General features: G+C 31.1%; 1 protein-coding gene across 2 annotated transcripts in view; it reads right to left on the bottom strand.

Annotated features, from left to right (window-relative positions):
* Nucleotides 1–19,614, bottom strand: part of MDGA2 (MAM domain containing glycosylphosphatidylinositol anchor 2) — a gene marked incomplete at both ends in the record, with an annotated part of 775,899 nt that overhangs the window by 260,358 nt on the left and 495,927 nt on the right. For both annotated transcript variants that reach the window (XM_081292268.1, XM_081292269.1), the window contains 2 exons: nucleotides 5,209–5,341; nucleotides 14,935–15,131. In XM_081292268.1, coding sequence (XP_081148394.1) covers nucleotides 5,209–5,341; nucleotides 14,935–15,131 — 330 coding nt within the window. The remainder of the gene's footprint in view (nucleotides 1–5,208; nucleotides 5,342–14,934; nucleotides 15,132–19,614) is intronic.

Genomic DNA, 19,614 nt, shown 5'->3' with positions numbered 1-19,614 from the left:
ATGATTGTTAGTTAAATAACATAATACATTCTAATAAGTGATGTCAACTATTACCTAGATTCTATGGCTGTCCTCTATAGGCAGGAAGCTAAAAAATCCATACAACTAAGGAAAATGATTGAGGTTAGTACTCAAGTACAGGCGACAGGAGAGTTTCTGTTGCTGCTTCCTAATTTGCTTTTGAACTTACCTTCTGTGACAACAGGCACTGTGTCACGGGAGGAAGTGTTCATGTATTTGTGTTTCATGCCCCCATCTATCAACATTTCTATAATTAAAATATTATTTATTTTTCATAACACCTAGATAAGTAAGTTGCATTTCTTTTAACCTTGAAGAAGACTGTCATAAAATGACTAGAGCATACAAAACATTTTACATTGAATTTCACAGTAATTGCTGGGCATTTATCTTCAATTCCCTATGAGTTATAAAAATTAGAACAGATAATAAATAGTAGCCCAGCATAAAGAAGAGAGTTTTTTTGACTCTTATTCTATGATAAGTTATTAATACAGATTGTAGAGAGGTGGAGAGGAAGGGACAAGAAGGAAGGGAGGGGTGGGAGGAGAGAAAGAGAGAAAGAAGAGTAGGGAGAGGGACAGGCCAAAAAGAAGGTGATGGAGGTCTCTACTAATTCTATGGCCAGTATACTTGTGTGATGAGTTGGTTTCTAAATGAAACATGCATTGGAGGAAGACTTCTCAATTATATATTTTTTATAACTGCTAAGGTTGAACACACTAAATCAAGGCACTTATATAATTAAGTAAAATTAGCCCCACAAGTCCCATTTCTTTATAGAATTCATCATAACCTCTCAAGAAGGTACAAAATATGTTTTTCATCCTAATATGGGTAACCTACTTAATTCTTATTTGCCTTTGAAATTATGAGATATCAACATGTAAGTGCTTGAAATACATTAAAATAAATGAAATTTGTTTTCTCATAATTTCTATATATACCTTTATGTTGTAAATACACATAATCTGAAAAATTTTAAATAATTTATGATCAGTTGCCATAATTAGGATCACTTCAAAATACACGTACTCTTATTAAGATTCTGAATTTACAAATCTTGACAGGTTTATTTTTTAAACTATGAGAAATAATACTACAGTAATAATTTATCAATCAAGAACTAATATAATTTTTTTTCTTCCAAATGGAAGTAGAAGAATAACCACAATAACTTTAGGACCCTGCCATAGCACTTTGTCAATTGATAAATATGCATAACAGGAGACAAATAATTGGCACTTCATCTCATAGGTATATATATCTATGCATATGTATGTATGTATGTGTGTATATACATATATATATACACACACACACACACACACACACACACACACACACCCAGCACACATGCGCGAGCACACACACATATATAATGTTGTAAATTGTCATGATAAGCTTTAAGACACTAGATTAGGTGTGATGCATACTGACACTTCTGTGACAGGAGATATATTCTCATTGTCAGGCAATCAATGGGGCACATAAATTACTGGGTACTTTCCTCCGTGGGCATAAAATTATGAGCTACAATGCCAATTCATAGTGAAAAGGTTGACAAAACACATTGACATCTATAGATGACACTCACTTTTAAAATGACTCTTAGACCCTAGTTTTCTAAGTACTATATACTTATTACAATTAAAAACTTTACTTGACTGCAGAGATGTTGCAGTAAAAATTTTTCTGTGTAAAAAGTATATTAGTGAATTAATTGATCATCCTTATGAAAATCATTTCCAAAGTTAGCACATTTATAAACAAATTAGTTTATAGAGGAGGTTAACAAAACATATTGCAAGGTTTATAATATGTTTTTTCCATCTCAGTAAGGTGCACATTCTCTTTTACATTTTGTAAACCAAGACTACAGAATATGGGCATTGGGGAGGTAAGAGGAAGTACTGGGGACTAAAGTGGAACAAATAATATAACATGCATGTATGATTATGCCAAAATGAACCCTGATATTCTATACATAATAAATACTACATATAACTATAATGCACCAGCAACAATACAAAATAAGAAAAAAATGGGCATTTTATCATGTCCCTTAGAGATTTATGATAATGAGAATCATAAGGAGTATTTGATTTCACATGGATTATGACAATGGTAACTTAAGCAATGAAGTAGCCTTTGTGCACTTGTCAGTTTATAGAACAGCTTTCATGAAGATACTCCATGTTTAATTTATTCCTGGTGCTCTTTGAGAGTTACCTAGATGATTTCACCTATTTGAAATGCACAAGCCCTTCCAACTATGAGCACAACCAGATGGGAAAAGTTCTGAAGCAAACCTGGTTTGAATATGTAAAGTATTAGGCATATTACATGCCTGCCTGATTGCAGTTATTGAAGAGTCAAACAAATATTAGCTTATATGTTAAACCTGATTATTTACTATAATTCATTTTGTAATAAACATCAATCTGAAATTTTTGTCATATAATTCACAAGAGAAAAAAACTGTTTTCCTTGTTTGATCAATGTAGGTATATATTAACTAGAAAAAATAAAGAATGGGTCAGAATTGTGAAAGGTTGAACAAAATATTTGTTTTTATAGCACACCTGTGCCCACTATAAAGATAGTCCAGATTCTTTCTGAGCTGGTGATTATTAAAAATAACCTCAAAGTTAAAATCACCTAGATTCTTCAACAGACTTCAGGAATTCTGTCACCTTTCATGACAATTGTCCCCATTAAAATTAAAGTTAAAAGTCTTTATGTATTTCTAATAAAACACCTTGGCTTGATTTTCAATTCATTTTCTCTAGCTCTGTGAAAACTAAAGAGCTGGTTAGGCTCCTATTTAATCTCACATTAGGATCAACCTTGTCCCTATCCTTTATGAGCTGTGAGTTCTTCAGACAAAAGACCATATATTTTTTGCAGCATAAAAATATCAAAAATAATTTGCACCTCAAATATCAATTTCACCTCTTAGTCTTTAAATATTTTCTTTGTGTGTATGCTATTTTTACTTATTCTCAGAACAAACCAAAAGGAATACTGCAATTTCTGAAGGATGGTTATGTGTCAGATGATAGGAAAATATATAACTTTTTAAAATCTTCCTGTTTATATCCCATTTTTATAAAGGCAAACTGAGATAATAAACATGAAAGACTTTAAAAATTAATAAAGCACTTCAAGAAAGCTGTACCCATAAGTAACAATTCATCAAACTTTTCTGTTCTTCATAACTCCACTGCAACGCCTTTCCCCATCCAAGAAACTTCTTCTACTTTATTTTTTCCTCTCTGCATCATCTGTATTTTAAACATATATCAAAGCTAAGAAAATTAGTTATAATTGTTCATATAATTGTTATAATGTATTTCATGACAATAACCACATAATTACAACTAGTTTTCTTATGTTAATATCTTATTTTTATTTCACAATATCCTATTTCCTTTCTTTAAAAGAATAGGAGATTGTTAAATTTTCTGTCTTAGAACTGCTATAATTTTACATTTTCATTTTTTTTTGCAACATAATTCTACCACTATTGATTATGTTCACTTTTTTCCCTACTTTCTTCTTATAACTTTCTTATAATGACTTTTATGTGTTACTTAATAGAACACTATCCAGTTTAAAGCAATCTGCAACTTTGCTAATATCCCTACATCTATTATTTCATGATAGGGGCCCAAGAAGTTTCTGATAAATAAATTAATAAATGGATAAAATATTAAACATTTTGAAATTTTAGAAACTCAATGGAACATGTTGATAATTCAATGTATGAGCTTTCTTTGTTTCTTCCAATAAAATCATAAGTTTCATCTTTTCATCAAAATGAACTGATTAGAGTTGCTGACCAGCTCTTTGTTGGAAGAAATAATAAAGTATATTCCATATGCCTGAGACATATCAACCCATTAATTCTTTCCTACTACTTTATTTTTTTAACTTCATTTTTATTGATTTTTTAAAAAAATGACAGTGGAATGCATTATAATTCTTATTACACATATATAGTACAATTTTTCATATCTATGTTTGTATATAAAGTATGTTGACACCAATTCGTGTCTTCATACATGTACTTTGGATAATGAAGTCTATCACATTCCATTCTTGCTAATCTCCTGCCCCCTCCCTTTCCCTCCCAACCCTCTGCCCTATCTAGAATTCATCTATTCCTCCCATGGTCTCCCTTCCTATTCCCATTTTGAGTCAGCCTCCTTATATATCAAAGAAAACATTCGGCATTTGTTCTTTGGGATTGGCTAACTTCACTTAGCATTATCTTCTCCAATGTCATCCATTTACCTGCAAATTCCATGATTTTATTCTCTCTTAGTTCCTACTGCTTTATAAGTTTATGAGGAAATGGGGCAATGAAATGTGAAGGAATTTGCTCAACAAGTAAGAGACAGAACTAAGATCTAGACCTAGCCACAACAAAAGCAATGGAAAGGGGCTCTTTTATTTTATTTTATTGATTTTATTTTTAGAAAGGAGCTCTTTTAAACTCTTTAATATATGTATTGAATCATAAAAAATTACCTCTACCACTGAAAGTTGGAATTTCAAAACCAATACAATTACTGATTTGTGAAGGTGATTGTTTATATACAATCATACAGAAGATAGTTAATTCATGGGCTTTTTCTTTACTCTTTCATTTAACAATCTCTTCTAAATTTGTTTGCAGTTATTCTGAGGTCTGTGTTATTAAACACAGCCTATATTGAGTAGCAATCCTGCTAATGTTTTGACATTTCCTGCAAAAATACTGTCCTAAAACACCTAGCTGAAATTAGCAATTAGCTTTCTTTACATAAAAGAATGATTCTCACTTAGCTTTGGGATCACAACACACTTTTAACAACTTAGATCACAAATTTGTATATGAAAAATCTAATATTCCTAAAAAATCTCTGTGAATAGGATATAGGCTTGCTTGTGGTATTCATGAACACATTTTAAGGAACTATAATTTTGTATGTTTGATATATAAACACATTTCATAGAGCATACTGCAATTAAAATTTAACGATTATTTACCAGAAGCTTTTAGTATTTCCCAGATTTTTCTGGGGAAAAAAAGGTGCTTATTGTACATATATGGTAGAAATCATTTGGTCTATAAGAAGGTTGAAGAATGCTTTTAAAAATCAGTTACAGACAGTAAACATATAACAGAGAGTTCCATACCTGTCTTGTTGGAAAGTCTAAATGACACCATCTTATCAGGTATATTACACACATTCCTCACTGAAGCAATGCAGCTGTAATTAGCATAGTCCTGAGGTCGAAGATTCTTTAGTTTTAAGATTTTTGTTTCACCCTGAAAATGTAGAAAGGAGTCATTAAAAAATTCTATTGTAACCCGAGGGAATGAGCAAAGAATGGCACTCTATTGTATTAAATTATATTATTATTATTAAAATATGGAAGATTGTCTTATTTTCTTAAGGAACATGCCCTAAATTAAAAAAGAAACACTGCATTTTAAAATAATACTGTAATTTGCCTAGAGGTAAAAACTAAGAGACTACAATGAAAATTCATAACATTTTCTTTGCAAACTAACTTCCTCGGGGAGAAAAATCTATTTCTGATGGTAGTTATGCAAATCATTATGCAAAGATCTGAACAGTAAACTTAATAATTGAGTTTATTCGACAAACACTGCAATCTGTGCAGACTTCGACATAAAAACATTATGAAAGAAGATCCTGAAGAAGAGCTAATAAATAGAGTTTTTAGAACAAAGCTAATGAAGCAAATCTAATGATGGATAACTAAATTTACATACATTAATATCTTGTGTAAATTGAGCAATGAAAGGTGAAAGATCAAAACTTTATGGAAGAAGAATTTGTGAGTGTTTTTATTATTTTTATTCTTGCTGTATTTTATGTTCATAAGCTCAAGCACTAGGTCTTCTAGGTAAATCTATGAAGCCATAGTTAGACCCAAATCAGGCAAGTGGCCAGAAGTATCATATACTCCAAATGAGCCAGGAAGGACCAAGGAAAAACATTAGAAAGAAACTGTTCAAAAGGTACAAAGAATAACTGAAAAAAAAATCCTCTGACTCTGTTCAAATTAGATTCCCTAAAATTTCTTTCCTTTGTAAAGTCATTAGTGAATCTTAAAACAATACTTCTCATAAGGAATTTACTTAGGATAATAGCAAAACAGTGTCCCAAATAACTTCATATTTGGGATAAGTTTTAGATTATTTTTTTCTCAGATTACATCTTGTCCAGAACAATGTGGTTTATTTGTTGTTGTTTGTTGTTGTTGTTGTTGTATTGTTTTCACTCTACTTGGGTAATATTAGTCAAGTTCCCCAACATAGTCAAGTTCCCCAACATTAGTCAAGTTCCCCAAATTGCAATAATTAATATTCTATTAAGAAGGAGTGGAACATTTAGTAATTTGATACATAAAGGCACCACTGTTCATTTGCAATAAAGCTTAGTCAGAAAGGAGCACACAGTCTTCAAAATGTGTCAAATGAATCCACACTACAATATACATGCCATTGTAGATGTAATCTTTTCAATTCACTGTAAAAATTTGCTTTTAAATCAGTCACATCTCAGCATTTTCCTCAGTAGAATAAACAATAAACTTTTATTTTTCACATTGTGAAATAGTCACTATGATTAAATTAACTGGAATACGCATCACCTCATATAGTTACTGTTTCTTTTCACTTCTAAAAAATATAAAATCTCATTGCATTGTCTCCCTGATAAAGTACGAAAGAATGGTTTGTAATTGCAGATTTTTCCTATACACACAAATATAAATGTATCCCACACAAATAAATATACATAAGACTGTTCTTAGAATACATTTAAGACATGTTCTTTTGTGTTATAGAACTCTTGTAAATTAAATATATAAAATTCTTAGAAAAAAAAATATGCTTAGAGTCGTTGAAAGAAAATGTTATCCTATAACCAGGTTACTCAGACATTTTGAATGAGGTCATACATCTTCTCCCTCTGTGATACTGAACTGCTGAAGATTTCTTTGTTTTTCCTACTCTCAGAACTTAAGTAGGTATTCCCTGCGATTCTATTTGTTGCACAGTTAACCTGCTTTATAAAATCTCCCTAGGTGACAAATTATTTTTTGCTAATGAATTTCTACTGCAAGCCTTATTCTCCTGCCCTTTTCAAATGCTGTATCCTTAATACAGAATTCTCCCTTAAGTTTCAGATATATATTAGTCTCTTACTACCAAAATTTTTGAACCAGCATTTCCATTTGATGCTTCTGAGACATCCGAACTCAACATTTCCCAAATTAAATTTCAAATTTATACCTCTAGACCCACTCTTTCTTCTTTAATAACTGGACTCTTAGGTTGGATTACAATTTCCTATTAATGTATTCATTATCTTTCTCTCAGCTAGATCCTTTTATTGACCTTTAAACATGTTTAATCTGAATAATTATTTTAAATTTTAATCGTAATGCTTTAAGCACTAATATTCAGCTAAAAATATTTCCTTATTGTGCTTATTATAGTTTAAGTACAATAAACTTCACTTTATCCAGGATTTTTGCAAATGTTTATTGAAGGTTAATTGACACGAACTGTGTGTATTTAAGCTATATAGCTTGATGTTTTGATATACTTACACACTATGAATAATTATCACAGTCAAGGTAATTAACATACCCATCACTCACATTGCTATTGTTTTATTTCCCTATTTTAAAATATGAAAACCAATCATATCAATGTCATTTCCCTGCTAGATCACATGAATCACTTGATATTGTTCTTCCAAATAAAGTCTATAGCTATTAACTCAACTGTCAAACCCTAAGTGATCTGCATTTTCCTTGCATTTCTGGTCTCATTCCATTTTCTTAGTGTCTAATGTACATGCACACTTCCAGGGTCCTCCTTCTGCATACCATTTACTTCTATGTCTAATGAATTCCATCAAGTTCTTGCTAAGTTACAAAAGTAAGTCTTCCCTCACTTTTTGATACAGGAGAAATCTGTTAATGAATTTTATTTCTATCTCTTTGTAATGGTCTCAGTTATTTGGGCAATGGATTTATCCTCTGCTAGATTCCTCCTTTTTTTCAGTAACCACCTAGAGGGTAGGGATTATGTATGCTTGCTCCCACTATTGTATTTTCAGTACCACACACACGAGTTAGCATATAAAAGATTCTTTTAAATCAATGTGTTTTTTTTTTAATTGAAAATACTCTAATTACCCTTTACCATCCTGGGCTTTTCTTAGTGCATATTATTTCTGCAGAATTTACTACCTAGTTGGCACCTGTTATGAGTTGAATACATGTTAAATAAATATAATCAGAGATTAAACACAGGGAAAAATGTAATGACTATATTAAATAATCAATAGAAATTTGTGTATATAATAAAAAAATAATATTATTTTAGTAACAGATTATCTAGATTACACTTTAGTTTGGCAAGAAAATTTGCACAGATAATACAAAATAAGAATCAGGTGCAAATTGAATCATACCACAAGAAATAAAACTTAAATGTAAATCAATAGAACTATAAATGACATACTGATATAGATAGTAATAAAATACTATACTATATATGCAATTAAATATTTACGTATAATTATATGCATAATTACTCCTTCCAATTCTGAAAAGAACAACCTTTAATATTTCTGGAAATTTTATTATATGTAGTTCAAACTCTAGAAGCAATCATACAGTGGTAATGATTCTCAAATACATACAATAAACATTATCATTTAGATGTATAATTAAACATACAGTCACTAAACTCAACATAGAGTTAATTATACTCCATAGTACATCTTGTTTCTGTTTTCACTGACAAATTCTTTCTTAATTTATATTTTATGGATATCACTTTTCCAACACTTCATTATAACTGAACCTAGTAATGCCATTGCCGATGTTCTTTTTCAAAGTTCAATAAATCTTTTTTTAATGCTTCCAAATTTCTCTACTTGTGTTTAACATTTTAGATTATCTTTTCTAGTATAACAACCCTTCATATATAGGCAGTTATGATCCCAATAATTTATTCATGTCTTGGTTGATTTCCATTTCACTATCTATTATACACATTTATTTATTTATTTTTTTTTTTTGAGAGAGGAGAGAGAGAGAGAGAGAGAGAGAGAGAGAGAGAGAGAGATTTTTAATATTTATTTTTTAGTTCTCGGCGGACACAACATCTCTGTTGGTATGTGGTGCTGAGGATCGAACCCGGGCCGCACGCATGCCAGGCGAGCGCGCTACCGCTTGAGCCACATCCCCAGCCCATATTATACACATTTAAATCTTCAATCTTGTGCTAATACACTCCTCATAGAATCCAATGCATTATCATATTATCAATTAATACCTATGCATAGATAAATTAAAAATCTCTGCTGAAAAAGAAAAATATCATATTGGAAAAATCACCAAGAGTACTATAATTAATAATTCTTGATTTTCCTAATAGTTCCTTTCCTTTTATATGCAATACTTGCTAGTGTTTGTTCTCTCTTAGTTTATTTTCTTTCTTTTTATTTTTCATTCTTGATCTCTAAAGTAAATCTATTCATTTTTTTAATTCCCTTTGGTGATTTTTTTAAAGCTATTCATTGACATCTATTTTTCGACCATTACACAGTCTTCTCCAAAAATCAAGACACATCGTATTTTTCCAACAAAGAATAAACAGAATTTGTTTCATATATATATATATATATATATATATATATATATATATATATGGATATATTATATATATATGTATATGTATATATTTATTTATTTCCCCTCCTGGGTTTTCCTTTGACCTCTCTGTGCATGACTTCACCATTTTCTACCTTACTCTGACCCATACTCTCATCTCACATTCTCTGATAACTATCTGATGAGCATTTTCAAAATCATATAAACTTAGTGAGTTCATTATCCTATTCTATTGCTGACCCTGCCAACTCCCATCAGTTTTTTCTTTGGATGTTGTTACATTTATAAAGGCAACCACCATAGTTTCCTGCCACCCATTCAGACTCACAATTTATGTTATCATTCATTCTTTGGTGTCTCTCCATCCCCATATGCAATAACAACAGTGCTTTTTGACTCATTATTCAATTTTCTTTCACAAATGACTTTTCCTTTCCACTCTCACAGGCATGGTACATGCTTCAGCCTATCATCAACTATTGATTTAACAAATATTGATTGGGTATATATGTTCTGGCTAAAGTAATATGCTGCTTACTATGAAAAACCACAGTTCTTCTTTACCCTAATCATTAGGTATTCTACAACCAGACTAGTTTTCATATAGCAAAGAAAGTCAATTGCTATCAAAGCTTAATGAACAGCCATAAGCTGAATTAAAATTAACTAAAACAAGGAAAGGAGTGACCTGGTCTAAAGTTTTGTTTCTTCATCTTCATACTACTAAGAGAGGTATGATCTCTAAAAATTCATCAAGTTGTGTACTTATCTTTCATGTACTTTTCTATATGCATATTACTTTCTGATTAAAATGTTTATATAAAATTAATGATAATCTCACTTCATTGAATAGCTTATCACTGTCCATAACCTGTGTCAAGTACTTGTTGCTGCAAATACTAGCACTGCCATGAAAAAGACATGGATCATTTATGTTTGAAACAAAAAATATTTAAGCAAATAATTCATATAATCTTAAAAGGTGATAAAGATGAAAATATAATCAGATAGGAATTCTGAGATGTTATCTCTAAGGAGCTCATATTTGAGTTTGAAACAAGAAGGATCCCATCAAATTTAACTTTCTCTTTTTTATAACTATTTTAAACCTGATTTTCAGCCTTATCATGATTGTTTAATCCACCAAACAGCAAGTACCCCTTCGGTAATTTTGAATGTTGCCTGATAGCCATTATTTCAAAAAAGACTTTCAACCCAAAAGCTGTTACCTCTGAGTCTGGTCCTCCTACATGTTTTTCTTTGTTTTATGAATTAATATTTTTGTCTATTTATGTCAGTAATATTTGAGCATGTGTATATATGTTTTCTGGCATTTGCATTGCATATTTATATTGATTTTGCCCTTTCCATTTTATGGGGAAATTCCTTTTAAATTCTAGTTCCTGCCACTTGTGCCGTGTTTCACATGTTGTCAAATCAGTAAAGACTACTGGTTAGAGAGCCAATGGCTTGTCTTGCACATTTTTCAATAAATAGTTTTGAACTATTTTGAGTCTAATAGTAATAACAGGAATACAAAAGTAACATCAAAGAAAGCTACAAGATGGATTTATGAACCTGAGGCATGGACCATCCATAGAAGAACTGAACTACCACTATGGACAAGAGAATACAAATGGAAAGCAATCTCCAGAGAAATATATAAAATAATCAAGTATATCTGATCCAATAGAAATGGAGGTTTGTTCATTAAAATTCAGAAGTCACTTTTGCAATAGATGTATCTTTGAAATACTGTGTATACTTGAGTCTTTGTGATGAGGAATAATTTTGGCAATTAGATCATCCAAAAAGAAAGAAAATAAATTGGTGAGAATATTGAGAATTTAAGGCTTAAAATGAGAATTAATGCTACCATTTGAGATGATTTCCAGTCCTCAAGACCAAAAATTATATCCCAATAAAGTACAGTGATTTGCACATGCATATCTTGTTAAATATTATTTAGCACAGAGCAGCAAAGTGGGCATATGAGAAGGGAACTCAAGAGAGATACCATAATAGTGGACTCCAGGTCCACTATTTCTCAATGGTTCTGCTATTATCATGGAATTAAAAAGCTGTTGTAGATGAATTTAGATGATTACTCTTGTAGTCAAAAGGTTCCATATCAAAAGGCATGGACCTACAAAAGCCATGTGAAGTAGTCTCCAAGTGAGATTATCCATGTCAAGAGGGACTGAAAAAATATAAATAATTACAGGCAGAATTATGAAAGAATTTAAACCTTATCATGTAATTCACCACATTCAGGAAATAGTGAAAATTATTTTTTTAAATATGTATAATGTATAACAGAGAATACAAATGTATGTACATGTCAATCTGTCTATCCACATTCTGTCAAATGGAAGGTCTGTATATACACATATACATAAATATATATGTATTAGATATATATGTATGTATATATGTATACAGAATTTAAACTTTACCAATTATACCTGCTTTATCACACGTTAATATTATTTTGTTGATCGTATAAAGTTGATATTCTGTTATGTTGGAAATCTTTTTGAATATGAATTTCCATGATTTTTTAAAAGAAATTTTGAGTTGATTATTGTGTAATCATATAATTAGTCTAATTAGTCTAATTATAACTAATTATGTAATTGATGTAAATATGTTCAGTCATGTAATTAGCTGGTATAATTACAATACACAAGAAGATGTTATGAACATCTTCACAAAAGTTATAAAAAATGGAAAATGAATATGTGATTTATATATTTAAGTATATTTAATGAACAATTACAAAATAATTTGTAGCAAGTATATTTAAACTTCTAAGACTATTTTAAATAAAATACATAAGTAAAAGTACGCTATATATTAGTCAGTGACCTTATCGATGTTACCATTGCTATAGTTAAATACTGTCCATTACCTTAAGCAATAATACCATGCTACTTTTAAAATAAATTAGAATTTCAAAAATATCTATTTTAGTTATTTATAATTATGCTTAGATATTAGAAAACTATAAAGGCTTCCAGTTTACATTCATTCTTGTAACTCTAATTTATTCTATAAACTTGTACATAAATAGCAATATATACTTGCCTATATCTCTCAGTATTAAGTGAATAGAGAGGTATGAAAAACATAATTATTTCTTTTAGACTTATTATGATTTCATATCAGCCTCAGGAACACAAACCAATTTCATTCTGGAAACATTATCTATAAAAAGTTATAAACAAGATTTTGTCACTCAATAGGATTGTAAAATAAATATACAATCCAAATTGATATAGTTATTAACCTAGTATGAATGGGCATGTAAGATAGAGATATCTCATTGTCTTAGAAGCTCTTTTTATTAAAAATAAGACATTATTATTGAATAGCATTATTATTGAAAATCTAATATCCTTCAAAGAAATTTAATTTTCTAACATTAAAAGAAGAAGCAGCCATGTGATCCATCTGAATTCTTAGGCAATTTTGTCCCAGTATGCCCTCCTAGTTTCATAGCACACTGTTCTCAGCATGTACCAATTATTGTTCCTGCAACCACAGTCATTTTTCACATAGGTGAGCCCTCACAGTCATTGTCTTCCTTCTGTATTGCCTGCAGATGTTAATACTTCCTAGGAAATGTTCGCTATCACAGAATTTTGTACCCCTATTTTGACAAAAGTTTTTGTTTCATATAATAGTCACTCTTTTACTTTATATATTAATAAAGTTAGTAAAGGAGGAGCCTTGTGTAGAACACTTCTTTATTTCAAGCAAAGTTTTTTTATTTTGTAGATTTCAGATAGTTTAACTGGATATTATTTACATTACAAAGTGATGGAATACATAGGCTACAGACCCATGAACATAAATTATTATTGAAGTCCTCTGCTATAGTTTGAATGTCCACTCCAAAACTGAGTTGAATTCTAACTGATACTGTGCCATTTTGGAGAAATAGGAATTTTAAGAGGTTATTAAGCAGTGGGGGCTTGGTCCCCATAAGTGAACTAATGATGTTATCTCAGGAGTAGTTAGTTTATTGTAGAAGTTGCTTTGTTATAAAAATGACCTTTCTTTCATCCTCTCTGGCATGTTAGCACACAGGAAAAAGGCTCTCATCAGAGACTGGCATCTTGATATTGGACTTTCCAGTCTCCAAGACTGTGAAAATAAATATATTTTCTTTATAAATTAGCCAGTCCGGGGGCTGGGGTTGTGGCTCAACAGTAGAGTGTGCATCTAGCATATATGAGGTCCTGGGTTCAATTCTCAGCACCACATATAAATAAAATAAAATAATGGTGTTGTGTCTACCTACAAATTAGCCAGTCCATCATATTCTGTTGTAGCAGCAGATATGAACTAAAACATGTTCTAATACAAACAAGTTAACATGGAAAGTTTTTAAATTATAAGGTATTTATGGCAGTTGATGGGAAAAAAAATAGTTCAATAAATATATAACACCTAAGTATAAAATATATACAAACATAAAAAACTAGCATAATAAGCAAAAATAAGCATAAAAATGATTTATATCTTGTTATGAATAACAAAGTCATCTTAGGAGGGGAAAATAATTAAGATATATATATATATATATATATATATATATATATATATATATATATAGTATTTTATACTCTATTCACTATATGTAAAATTGATTCAAGTTTTCTTAAATAAGTTTTAATGACTTACTAGATAGTCATTTTTAATATAATTAAGGCTCTATTCCTAAACTAAATAAAAAACAAAATGAACAAAGAAATCAAATACAGATTTATCCTAAAACCAAAGCCAAATATATTTTAAATAGATTCTTTAATTCCTTGAAAAGTTTACCACTGCTAATTGGGAATCAAAATGTCTTATTTTAAGAAATATTTTCCATAAGAGCCAAATTAATCAGCAATATTTATAATTATGTATTTTATAATGAAGCCTAGGTAATACTATGGGTAAAGAGTATTATGTTACAATATAGTAAGTTAAAAAATAGTTTTCAAAAGTTGACCTTTTAAATATAGTTACTGTATATAATGCAAGTTGTACTCATATTTCTGTCCTATGGTCTTTCAAATACATTGGTTTTCAAAGGAATAGATTTGGAAAAACTGTCTTTTGAATAGGTATAGGATTGCATGCTGCCTGAATTAAGAAAGGGTCCTAGTACAGTGAGTAGAAATACTGTATCTTAATTCTTACCTGGGTAAAGAAGGGTTCATAAATTTCAACTCCTTTGTCAGATCCTTGTAGTAAAACCTCCTGGCCTCGTCTCCAGCTATACCGAACAGGTGGATTAGAATTGGCAACACACCGGAGGAACACAGTTCTCTCATAGTAAAACTGTTCCTTAGCTTCTCCTATACTTTGATGAACAGTTACTACTGGGTCATCCAAATCTAGAATAAAATAAAAACAACCAAGTGACAATGTGATGAATTGCATGGCTTTTAAATCACTGCACATTTATGACTTAACCAAAGATGCATATTCTTAATTGATGTTACTTATCAGTAGGTTCATGTTTTTTCATTGAGCTAATTATACTCATTTACAAAGAAATTTCCAATGAATAGAAGTCAAAAAAATGTGACAGTAATTTTAATCAGAGTAGTACAAATGAGACAGTACAAATGACCTTATATATTTCCTACTCTTTGCTGATAGCCATGTGTATTAGAACTCCAAGAGAGAGATCAAAATTCAGAACTCTAGTATACAAAAGTTTAGAAAAAATAATGAACCAGAGGAACTAATAGTAACAAAGAAATCAATATCATGCAGTCCAATTGACTCTTTTTAAAAATTTTCTTATTTAAACAATTATTAATAACACATTAAAATCAAAACAATGTTTATAAATTATTATAATTTTTATAAGGTAAAATATTTAATTGTTAAATTGTGCCTTCATTTTATTCACTGCTAATTTGAAATGTACTAAAATATACTACAATTAAAGGGCATTAATATTTCTACCACTGAATATTAGAAAGAAATATGTATCATTTTACATGTGTTATAAAGGACTATACCCCATGGGGTTTGCTACTTTCTGGGAGAGGCCAATTTGTAAATATCTATTATTTTTTTAAACCTTTTATCCTGGGTTGTTTTCCTTAAGATAAGAAATTAAGAAATGCACCATCAATCTATGACAGGTAATGCAAACACTTGCTATCAAATATCACCTTCATCCAGGTTTTTTTCAAATTTATCTTTATCATTATGAAAGAACATTTAACTTTTATGATTTTAAATTTCCTTTTAAATAAAATGAAAATAATAATATCACCATACTATTGAGGCATTTGAAGGATTACATGAGATAGCTCATAAAGCCCTGAACTCATAGTGAATAATAACAGCTTTTACTATTAATATTACTATTATTTTTTCATCATCAGTGTGCATTTAAATAACTCCCATTTACTACATGTTGTTTTCTTTAATTCATCAATTCATAATGTGTACAACTGTCATTATAAAAAAGTGCAAATTGGTCTTGCCCATTTCTTCAGTCTATCAAATACTTCTACAGGACAAACACTTTTATGTGAAAATCTGAAAAAAAAAATTTACAACTTTTTTTCTTCATGGCAGGGATTGAACCCAGGGACACTCAAAAATTGAGCCACATCCCCAGCACTATTTTTGCATTTTATTTAGAGGGTCTCACTGAGTTGCTTAGGGCCTCACTAAGTTGCTGAGGCTGGCTTTGAACTCATCATCCTCCTGACTCAGTCTCCAGAGCTGCTGAGATTACAGACATATGCCATAGTGCCCAGCCAAAAACTACAATATTTATATGGACAGAAGAATAAGGAAGTATATAAATGTATGGCATCCTGTATATTTAAAAGACATCAACGAACAATGGAAAAGATTCTTTTTGATGTGTAAAAATAATAAAAAGCCAACAAAGCTAGTGATGTAATAGTTGCTCCATGGAATCAAAGAAAAAAAAAATCTAAAATTTCAGACTTTCTAAACCCCTTTTTTTTCTTTAAATCAGTATGAATTACTTCACAGTACTATACTTTGATTTCTAGTTTTGTAACATTTTGAGGTCTTTTTTGCTTCCAACATTAGCATCTTTTCACAGTTACCTCAAAATCCTCTAATTATAGTAGTGCAAATTCACAGAACAACTGCTGCTTTTTGGTAAAACTTAAGGAACTTTCAACTTAAATACACTCTATTAGCTGTACAGGGATATCTTCTGCCTGATTTTAATAAATTGGAATATTTAGGGATTCTAGAATCATTTGTCTTGAGATGTATATAGGTTTTTCAAATCTACCAAACATTCACTGATTTAATGATTACCTCTTCACCTATAAATCAAGTCCTACAGTAGATTACTTAACTGAGAACAGCCTTGGTGACTTCAAAAAGTTTAGTGTAAGCTGATTATAAACAATTTATTTTCTTTCTTGTTCAAAACATAATTTTGCTTAGTGATGGGCTTCTTTGTTAGAAGACATAAACTGAATTATACTTTAAGAACAAAATTCTGAAGACAGAAAGCTCAGGAGCAAAAGAGTATTAGCTAGTCAACAACTGGCTGATTAAAAATGGTGACTTTTCCAGGGTTCCAGTTAGTTAACAGTATTATACTTTCTAACATACACTTATTGATATATCCCTATCTCTTTTCTGGCTAAGTGGGGGTATCAAGAGGCTCAGTTAACAACAATTTTTAAATATGCTCCTCCCTGGACTGAATAAGTTCTGGGTCACTGGACTTGTGAAAATCAAATTCTGTGACAACAGCTTACTGAAAATTCTATTGGCTAAGTCATCTGTCGGATTCTCTCATGTTTAGGAATTTCTACTTCATAAAATTCTTAAGTGATTCTTTTCTCTTAAGAATTAAAAACTAATGTGGCTAAACAAGATTTGTTTTAGACAAGTCAAAGGCATGGCTAAAAAAATTCTAGGGGAAATTATATGTAGCTGTGTATAAATATGCATAAATATACATAATGTGAGATATAGTTTACATACATATATATTTCCTAAAATATATTTAAATATACATCCTATATATTCCTAAATATATACTGAATATGTGTATTTATCTTAGGTGATATGTCTGGGAAAAGAGACAATAAGAGATATATGTGCAGCAAATGTATTGGGCAGTACTTTCTAGGTCAACAATATGACTGAGTGAAGGGAGGAGGACTGGTCATGAGAGGGATTAAGCTGCACTACAGTTGCAAAAAGTGTCTGGTTAGCTCTGGAAGAAATTTTGGATCTGTTCAATGCCCTTAGAGTTGTCCTGCCCTGAGGCAAGGGAGCTCTAAGCCTTCACAGATGTAGCTCCTGTTGAATCAACTGGTGCTCCCCACTAGGGGGTAGGACATTGGAAAGGGAATCTCTGTTTGGGTAGGGCTATTTCTAGAAAGGAACTTAGTTAACAGCCTAATTGTCCCAGCGACTGGATGAGTAAGGGCTGAGGAGGGAATATGGCAGGTGCACTATAACATTTCACTCTAATCTACCTGTTAGGTTTGATGATTCTATCTAGGAAAAACTAGTACAGGATTCTGGTCAGTCTCCATTCCTGGGGAGACTTTCAGAAAAAAAAAATTGGTCAGACGATATTCATCATCTCCTTCTACAATTAGCGTTCTAGATTGCACACATGTTGGGATAGTACATCTTGTGCTATAGGTAGATGCCCTAGTGGGGTTACAGGAGCTTTGTCATGAGAAAATTAAAATCTTGGTCACCACATCTTTTTCAAGCCATGGCTCACACACTGATTGGTTTACCAGCAAAACCAGGTAAGAAAATAACAACAAATGGCTTAGTGTATCAATAGGGTATTACATACATTCTTCACTGCTTCCTCACCTTGTAACAACAGTCCTACCACCAGCAGCTCCTATAAACTACATATTCCTTCAATGATAGTGACTCTTCTTATCCACTGCTTTGTGAAACAGGAATGTAAAGTAACTGAGTAATAGCCATGGTTTAAAGATTAATGGGGATCTTGCTGTGTCATGTAATAAAAGCTTTTTCCCTTTCTGGGAATTGGGACTGCTAAACTGGAAGAACTCAGAATTGCGGGAAGAAAAGCACCGATTCCCCAAGTGGGTCATTGGATGTGATGGTAGTAAATGAGGTCACTCCTTGGTTCTTGGACCTATATATCCTACATAAAAAGAAGAAAACTTCATATAATAATGGTCAATGCTTTAGGACTTAACTGCATCATGGAGGATAGCACCCTTTCTTCACATATTATATCTGCAAGATTCATTTTCCCTTTCAAAAGATCATTCTACTATTCTCTTAAGCTAGAATTTTTAGGTGATGTAAGATATACTATGACAAAATAATCCTATGGCATCATTCCCACTACAGAATTTTAGATATCCAGGTCACCTTGGATCCTGTGTATGACAGTCCTCAATATGTTTCAGGAGTACCCTTTCCCCAGTTTATGAATATACCAGTAAATGGGTGTATGTTTCTTATAGAAAGAACTTAGAACATTACTAGATGTACTTGAAGTGGAGTTTCAAAGTTCTTCCAGTGATCTAGTTGCCCTCAGTCAATGAGTTCAAAGTATGAAAATTGGCTCAGCTTCAGAAAGTAGAAAAGGAGTCAGGAGTTATTAGATGACTATGTTCAGTCTCCTGATCATGTGTCTTTGATTTGTTTTAATTTTATAGATTATGTAATACTTTGTTAGCTATCCATGTAATTTGTCCCTAGGAGTGATGTGTCCTATTAACAGTCTTCATAGATGTTTGTAAATCTGGAGTCCTGAATGCATAAACTAGCTGTTCATTAAGATAATTGTGCCCAGCTTTCATATGTCAACTAAGTTCCTAGCCTCTATTATTTTGAGATACTGTCACC

The sequence above is a fragment of the Spermophilus citellus genome, assembly GCF_964194105.1.
Source record: "Spermophilus citellus genome assembly, chromosome: 4".
Classification (NCBI taxonomy): Eukaryota; Metazoa; Chordata; class Mammalia; order Rodentia; family Sciuridae; genus Spermophilus; species Spermophilus citellus.
The sequence above is the reverse complement of the archived record's forward strand: the minus strand, read 5'-3'. Positions and strand labels throughout refer to the sequence as shown.